Source organism: Nestor notabilis, unplaced genomic scaffold (genome assembly GCF_000696875.1).
Source record: "Nestor notabilis isolate BGI_N333 unplaced genomic scaffold, ASM69687v1 scaffold7857, whole genome shotgun sequence".
In the NCBI taxonomy this organism is placed as follows: domain Eukaryota; kingdom Metazoa; phylum Chordata; class Aves; order Psittaciformes; family Psittacidae; genus Nestor; species Nestor notabilis.
Window position 1 is genome coordinate 157,049 of NW_009936076.1, and position 8,302 is coordinate 165,350.

General features: G+C 42.9%; 1 protein-coding gene across 1 annotated transcript in view; it reads left to right on the top strand.

Moving 5' to 3' along the window:
• The window catches only part of SORCS3 (sortilin-related VPS10 domain containing receptor 3), a 159,327-nt gene that overhangs the window by 124,640 nt on the left and 26,385 nt on the right, over positions 1-8,302 (top strand). Inside the window, exons 16-17 of the mRNA XM_010018164.1 lie at positions 4,022-4,135; positions 5,629-5,800. Coding sequence (XP_010016466.1) covers positions 4,022-4,135; positions 5,629-5,800 — 286 coding nt within the window. The remainder of the gene's footprint in view (positions 1-4,021; positions 4,136-5,628; positions 5,801-8,302) is intronic.

Sequence of the window (8,302 nt, forward strand, 5' to 3'; positions counted from 1 at the left end):
AGGGATAGAAGATGGGAACATGTATAACAGTCAGGATCTCTGCGCAAGGGATTCCTACAGGGAACCTGTGATAGGCAATATTTCAAAGATTTAAGACTGTCAGTAGGTGTGATTCTTGAGCTTACGTGATCAGAATGTCATTTAAATGGAGTTCAAAATATCCTGAAAGCAGATCAGCTGAGAAAATGTTTTCATTTTTATAGTAGGTTATCAGGATCAGTGTCTGATTCAGTATCAGTGTGATTCCTGGAAATTTCACTTCCTTTCAAATCCTACCCGAAGAGGTGTGAGGTATGAGATCTGCACTGTTGAGACTCACAGTTCTTTTTAGAACATGAACACACTGAAATGCAGAAAAATGAATAAAAATTATAGACTAAAGGTTTTCTTAAAAATTTGAATTATAGAATCATAGAATAGTTAGGGTTGGAAAGGACCTTGAGATCACCTTAATATCATCTAGTTCCAACCTCCCTGCCATGGACAGGGACGCCTCACACTAGACCATGTCGCCCAAGGCTCTGTCCAACCTGGCCTTGAACACTGCCAGGGATGGAGCATGTATCACTTCTTTGCACAGCCTGTTGAAGTTTAAACCCATTACCCCTTGTCCTATGACTACAGTCCCTAACGAAGAGTCCCTCTCCAGCATCCTTGCAGGGCCCCTTCAGATACTGGAAGGCTGCTATGAGGTCTCCACGCAGCCTTCTCTTCTCCAGGCTGAACAGCCCCAACTTTCTCAGCCTGTCTTCATACGGGAGGTGCTCCAGCCCCTTGATCATCCTTGTGGCCTCCTCTGGACTTGCTCCAACAGCTCCATGTCCTTCTTACGTTGAGGACACCACACACAGTACTCGAAGTGGGGTCCCACAAGAGCACAGCAGAGGGTCAGGATCTCCTCCTTTGACCTGCTGGTCACACTTCTTTTTGATGCAGCCCAGGATATGGCAGGGAATATTGCAGTAGTTTGTCTTTAAGGGATATGGAGCAGAGATTTTAATCTTATCTGGATGGATGTTTAATTTGTTCCTAATGCCAATATTACATCTGAGACTCCTTAGCTTGACTTGGGAGATCTTTTCCCCTTTGTTCTCATCATGGGAACTTACAGGATGAACTATCTTTTACTGCAGTATCTGCCCTTGGAATTGGCATATGCCTCTGAGCTGAACTAAGCACCAATCTCCAGACATGCCTATGAATTTGGTCGCTTTTTTATTTCTTTTTTCTTTCAGCTTTGTGCCTCACCACCTTTCTATTTTTACAGTGAAACTTGTCTTTTCTAAGCTGTAAGTGGAAAACTGTGGTAGGTAAATTGGCCTTAAGTGCTCTTCTGCCTTGAAAAGGGTCTGCATCAGAATGCACTTTTTCAATCAATTGATGTGTTCCTTGCATGAATTCAGCATCATTTTTGCTTAACTTTGCCACTAACTTGAGAGAACATTGTTGTTAACTTTGTCAGTCCTGCAGAGGAAATTCAATTAGAGGATAGCAAGCTGACTTTTGTTTCAGCAGTTTTGCACTGCCAACAGAATTGTCAACTGGCTTCCAAATGCAAAATTGTTATAGCTGGTGATGGAGAATCAGAGGAATCAGCTTCAGTTTAAGGGTTCATTTTGATGCCAGTCTTCAGGGCTGACTGGAAGAAGGTATGTGGCTATCAATTTGAAGAAAATACTAGAGGTGATGGAAATGGGCACCAAGCTTAATTATCTTAGAAGTAATTATCAGAGGGAGAGGGTGGGCTCATCTGCTCTGACTTGTGACTTCTAAAGGATAAGACAGCTACTTAAATCAGTGGCAGGATACAGGTTATTCTAGAATATGATTCATCTGCCACCTTTTGGATGTCAATATGAGAAGGGGAAATAGGTCCCCACTGTATCTATAGTTGGAAGGACAGATCCAACTCTTTCACTTGATGCTTTTGAAGAGGAAAGATCTCAGCCTTTTCTGGCTAGGTTCACAGTTACCAGTTGTTCTTGGAAGCACTGACTGGCCTGTCAATGTGTGAACTGTTCTCATGTGTGCAAACAGGTCCTGTGGAGTGTCAGTGAAAGAAGAAGGAAGGACATCAGCTGGTGGTGTGTGAGTACACTGACCAGCAGGTCCCAACAGACAGACCCTCTGCTTCCCCAATAAGTAGGTTTGGAGACTGGTCTGGTCACAGCATCCCATGCTACTAAGGTGTGATGACACTTGCCTTCAGGAGCTGTGCAGACAGGACAAATCACTTCAGGAGCCCTACAGCACAAACTGTGAGCTCTGTGCTCCCTCCCATTTGGCCATAGCAGCCTTGCCCCTGTCTGCCTCATGTTGCAATGCTATCTGTTTCCTGCTGTTAGATATAAGGCTAGTCTGAGTTTCGGGGGCAGAAACCATGATCCAGGGCCCCAGTTCAACAAATCCTCATGAGTCAAGATCAACCCTTGCAGTCATTTCCAGAAGCAAACCCTGGCCTTTTTCTGACAGAGAGAATGGCAGAAGGAACTCAGAAGTGTTATTAAAGTGCTTGCTGATCTTTCTTTTCCCTCCTCCTGTTTTTATTTACACTGTCAAGATAGCTTTCCAGAGAAAGACAGCGCAGCAGCTGGACTTGATTATTTCCTTAACTTATGCAAACCCTGGGGCTTATGAGAAGGAAGGTGGGCAGCATGTGAGGTTTTAATATACATTTACCAGAAGTTAATGAGCAAGCAGAGAACCTAGAGGGCATACAGCAATGTTGTCTTTAATTTTATTAAATATTTATGCAGCTCTTTTCTTCTTTGGGGCAAAGTACAGCTCCTCCTGAATATTTTTAATTACCAAGTCACTGCCAGGCATTTTTGACTGTGCAGGTCGGACCCACTGAGAATGATTAAATTGAATGTTGAGAGAAAGAGCATTAGGGAATCTCCAAACCTTTTAAAGTAGCTTGCAGAATTTTTACCCTTTAAGAAAGGAACAGCAGCAGCCTGGATCTCTGGGGACATAGCACAGTTTTGTCTCAGCAAAGCTCTTCCTAGAGACTTTCTGTTGGCAATGCAGACTTTGAATACGGGAAGGATAAAACTCAGAGTGTCCTAAAGAGCACAGAGGGCTTTCAAGGCAGTGGCTTCTGTAGTGTCTGTGTTTCCACAGAGATTTAGTTTTTTGGCATTTGTTAACCTGTTTCAGGCAAAAATCCAGAATCTCTTTTTATTTGCCCTTTGAATCCAGCCTGCCAGTAAAGGCTGTGCATAGAAACCGGATCCAGAGCCTATTAGAACTTACGGAAAGCTTCAGATTAATCCTATCACTGGCATGCAAAGGCAGCTGTAGAAAGAAGTCTTGGATGTAGTTGTGTTCATTTCTACTCTTTGGTGGTCCAAGGAAGCATCAATACCCTGGATTACCTTCCCCATGTGACACAATGCCATGTAATCCTTAGACTACCAAGTTGGCTGTGTTGTTGTAGTTTAGTGTTGGAAAAACATCAGCTATATTTTTCTTGCAGGCCAGTCATAGCTCAGTTAAAGAGCAGGGAGGCCATTAACATATGTAAATATACATACCTTGGCTAGTTGTTCAGGAAGTGCTTAAAGTGTTTTATATTCCTAACTGCTTTGCTGAGACGAAGTGGTATTAGATGTTGGAATTGATATGGTTTATTCTGAAAGCAAGACTCCAAATTGCAAGGAAACCAAAAGAACCCAACAAGTGAAATTATTAGACATTAATAGAAAAATAAGTTAACAATACAGTTGTCTTCCTGAATCTCTGCCCATGTTTTGTTGCCAAATGAAACACAAGTCCCCCAGTGCTTTGCAAGGTTGGTAGTTCTGGTGTTGTCAGGTATTGCATACCTTCTGTGAACTGTGTCCTGCCTCTCAAACAGATTAAGCACTTTTGCCTCTGGGTGAGCCCATTCCATCATGTCACACCATCCAACAGAGAGCTGCTAACACATACATGCTTTGGGGAGCAAAAACATCACCTAGAAGTCTGAGCTAAATCTAGTGAATGGGTACAGTGATGCACTCATGACTTATCTCCATAGTGACTATGGGTACGAGAGACACAGCAACAATCAGTGTGTCCCAGCCTTCTGGTTCAGCCCGTCCTCCCTGTCCAAGGAGTGCAGCATGGGTCAGAGCTACTTGAACAGCACTGGGTAAGTGAATCTTGCAATCGCGCTGTTGTTGGTGACCTTGCAGTAGACAAGAGAACCTGGATCGTTCTTTTTTCTCTCCATCCCATCTGGCTCGTTTCTGGTCTTACTCATGAAGTAACGTTTGCAGCAGCATCTGTGTGGAGCATTGCCTCATTCCTCAGAGATAGGGAGAAGCACATTAACATAAGTGATATGTAGATACTGTATTTCTGTCAAGTGATGTATGATCCCTGAAGCATAGACTTGAAGCTCCCCTATGCTGCAAAATTAAAACAAATCGGGAAGGTCTATCTAAGAGACAGCTGAACATTTAAAAGGACAAGTTTGAGGTATTTCACACTGGTTTTCATTAAACCTCTTCCTGTCTTACAGCTCCTATCTATAGAAACTTCCCTTCTGGGAAGGCTTAAATGGACAATGTTTAGCCTCTTTCCCCTCCCGCCCCTCTGCCATTTTCACTTTGTGCATACAACACCTTGTGATTTCAGACAAGCTACATGTGCTGGTTTCTCTTGGTTCCTTTTACCCAGAACCAATGGCAAGTGTTAGTTTATTGTGGTAATACTGCTTTGCAAATGCTATTCTATTGTGCAGGGGGTACTCTGAAACTGTTTTTGCACTGGGTGGTGTAAAACTGAGATGTTCATTCTCAGGCAGTGCAGGCCCTGAGGACTTTGTAGGGTTGCTTCTGAGTCATGGATCCTGAATGCTGTATTGTTATGGCAGGGTTGTTTGTGGCTGGTTGATACGTGTGGCTGAATGAAGAGAGGCTGCTGAGAGTCTGGAGTCACATAACTTGCTTCAGAGACCCCCTTTCAGCTGTAAGGTTGCTATAAACATGGGATGTAATTACAGGAGCCCTGGCCAGTATGACTGCTTGCAGCCTTGACAAAGAGCAAGAAGAAAGTACTTGGGGTCTGTGTCTTCTTAACCAATCCTGTATTTTTACTGTGAAATTACCAGGAAGGGTTAATCCTCCTCATCAACATTGGGAATAGCCAAGTGTCTTGCTAGTTAGCTAACCTCCTCCCAGAAGAGCTGAGAGAAAAACCCATTCCTTGAACTATTTTAAAATTGGACTGGACAAAGCTTTTGGCAGATCATACCAAGTGCCTTCGAGCAGAGGCAGACAAAACATAATAAAAAGCATAATTAAAAAGCTGGGATGCAGGGTGCAATCCTGCATGCATGGGGAGTTGGAGGAGTTATCCTCCTTTTAGCAGCACAGAGTAATTCACCTCCACAATGTGTGTCTTTTCGCAGTGATGCTGCTGAGAATCTCTGGAGGAGGTTGGAATGTGATTTGTTTGGCTTTCTCCGATTTAATAAAGCGTTAGGTTTCTTCGATTCTTCCTTTCAGTAAGGGAGTTGTGCAGGCAGTTAGCCTTTGAAAACGTGCACCCACTAATATGGAGAAACAAAACAAAAGCAAATCAAAAGAAACTTTTCTGCCCACCACCTAAGCCCAATCTCCTTTTGTTACTGTTCCCCAGGTACCGAAGGATTGTGTCTAACAACTGCACAGATGGCTTGCGAGAGAAGTACATGGCCAAGGTGGAGAAATGCCCTGGAAAAGCACCTCGTGGACTGCACATCCTCACTACTGATGGAAAGCTGATCACGGAGCAGGGACACAATGCCACCTTCATCATCCTTATGGAAGAGGTGTGTTAGTGGTCTCAGCAAACCTTTCACTGCATGGCAAGAGTGGCATTCTTTTCCTTCATCTGCCAGGCTGCTGACAGGAAAAGAGAGATCAGGTGGGGTCATGAAATGATGACCATGCCTGAGATTTAGAAGAATTAATGAAAAGGCTCTAAGTGAAACATACAAAAAAAAAAATCACATTGGGCCAAGCCAAAAGAGCATCTGGCTGGTTATCATGTCTGTCAGTGATGATGAAGCCAACACTGAAGAAAGTTAGATCTTGTAAAAAATATGTCTCCCCATTAGCTTCTTGCTGCCTCCAGTGAACTGCAGTTTATGAGGCAGAAACAGTGTCTCTATGCTTAATAATTCTGTTTCGGGTATGAAAAGCTTTAGCTGAATCTTTGCTGGGAAAGGTTAAGAACAGTGTGGAATTTTTCAGACTCATGGGAATCAGTGAGAGACATTATTGTTTTGCAATAGTAATTGAGCCTCCTCAAACCACCTCAGAGCAACCCAGCCTATATGTATTTTATTTATTTATTGGTACCTTTCTGTCTGTAGCCAACAGTAGTGTAAGTGATACCAGGCAATGCTGGTGCCTGATGCATCACGATAATGAGTCACTTCTGGTGATCAGAGTCAGACACCTCTCTGGCAAACATGTGTGGTGCAACCTCCATCACCAAGGCTTACGGCTCAGTGGATAGTTGGATAGTTGGAAGGCACTTGCTGTGTATTCAGGCTGACAGGATGTTTTCAAGTGTTTGTATGCCTCTTCTTGTCTGCGATTTGATTTGGTGTTTAGGGATATATGTGACTGCACCCCAAAAAACCCTGCTGTGTTTGCAGCTGGTGCATTTCCCTGATGGCTTCTGACTGCCTGTGGAATGTGTCATTGGAGGTCCAACAGCTATTTTCCCACAATGTATTGCATTACATTTGTTTTCTGGTTAAACAAAACAGTCAATTCACAACATCACTTCTAACATCTTTTGGTGTCTCAGGAGAGACAGCCAGGGAGTGAGGCGATGTTGGGGAACTGCAAGTACATTTTGTCATCTACTCTGTCCTGTGTACTTCATTTTGGGACATCACCTGAAGACAGATGTGTCATGGTCATGAACATAACAATGATGACACCAAGGACAGACTGGATGTCTGTCTCCTCAGTATCTCGCTCTGACAACAAGCAGCATTAGGTCTCTGAGGAAAACATGCTAGAAATGGTGCAAGCCTTGTGCCACTTCCCCTCCCAGTCTCAGGAGTAGTCTCCGTTGGCAGCTTAGACCTTCAAGAGCGGAAGAAGCTGTTGTAAATCTGAAGCATACTGACACAGGGAAGTTTTTTTCTCATGACACCTTGTTATTTTATTTTATTATGTTTTTAACTCACACTCTTCTATTATTTTAAATTCTTATACAGTAACTAAATGTTTCTTTGGGACCACACTAATCTGACAGGGTCTCTTTACATACTTCCTCAGAAGTTCATGCATGTTCTGCTTTTATACAAAGGGGATTTCTTGTCTACCTGGCTGATTCTTTTATATTCTGCAGGCTTGACATGGTAAGACGATTTGTATAGACAGTCTGAGTGGGAGTTCAGAAAAGAACAGACATAATCTAAAAATTAGGAATCTAGTAGTAATTTATTAAGGAACTCGAGCGGAACTGCTGCGTACAAAGAATGATAAACAGATGGGTAATAAGGCAGCAGTCAAGGTAGCTGAAGAGTGGAGTCTTTACAAAGCTTTAGAGATAGAAGAGGCAGCTGAATAAATATGTGAGGGCGTTCACTCCATGTCCTTTGTTGAAAAATAAGAATAGTTAAAAAAATATTTCATTGAAACAATTTTTTTTCTAGGGGAAGAGGATTTTCAAGAACATGTCTTTGTGGGTGAACAGCTTATTCCACAGACAGTTGTGTGTTAGGTTTGTTTCTTAAAAGAATAGGTTTCTTTTTTAAGAGGAAAAACGGTAAAAGAGCATTGAGATTTTCACTGCAAGTGTGGAACTGGCAGTGTTCAAGACCAGGTTGGATGGTGCTTGGAGCAATGTGGTCTAGCGGAACGTGTCCCTGCAGGGGGTTGGAACCAGATGGTCTTTAAGGTCCCTTTCAACCCAAACCATTCTACAATTCTATGATTTTGGGCAAAAGTATTCCAGTCTTCAGTGTGAACTTGAGACAAATGAATTGTCATCAAAATGGCATTCTTCCTTGTTAGCTGGAAGAAATAATTTCTGTAGAACTCTTACTTATTACACACCTTCCTGTCATACGGATTCATTCCTGCCTCTCTTCACTTTCTCCAGTCAGTTTGTTTCGTGGTGGGATGTTTTGCACCTATGTCTACATTTGCTTTCTGAGCCAAACAGCAGTCTGACAAGTCTTCTTGTGGATATATCTGTGTGGTGTCCATTCAACCTTCCTACTGTTTCATAGAATCATAGAATGGTTAGGGTTGGAAAGGACCTTAAGATCATCACGTTCCAACCACCTGCCATGGGCAGGGACACC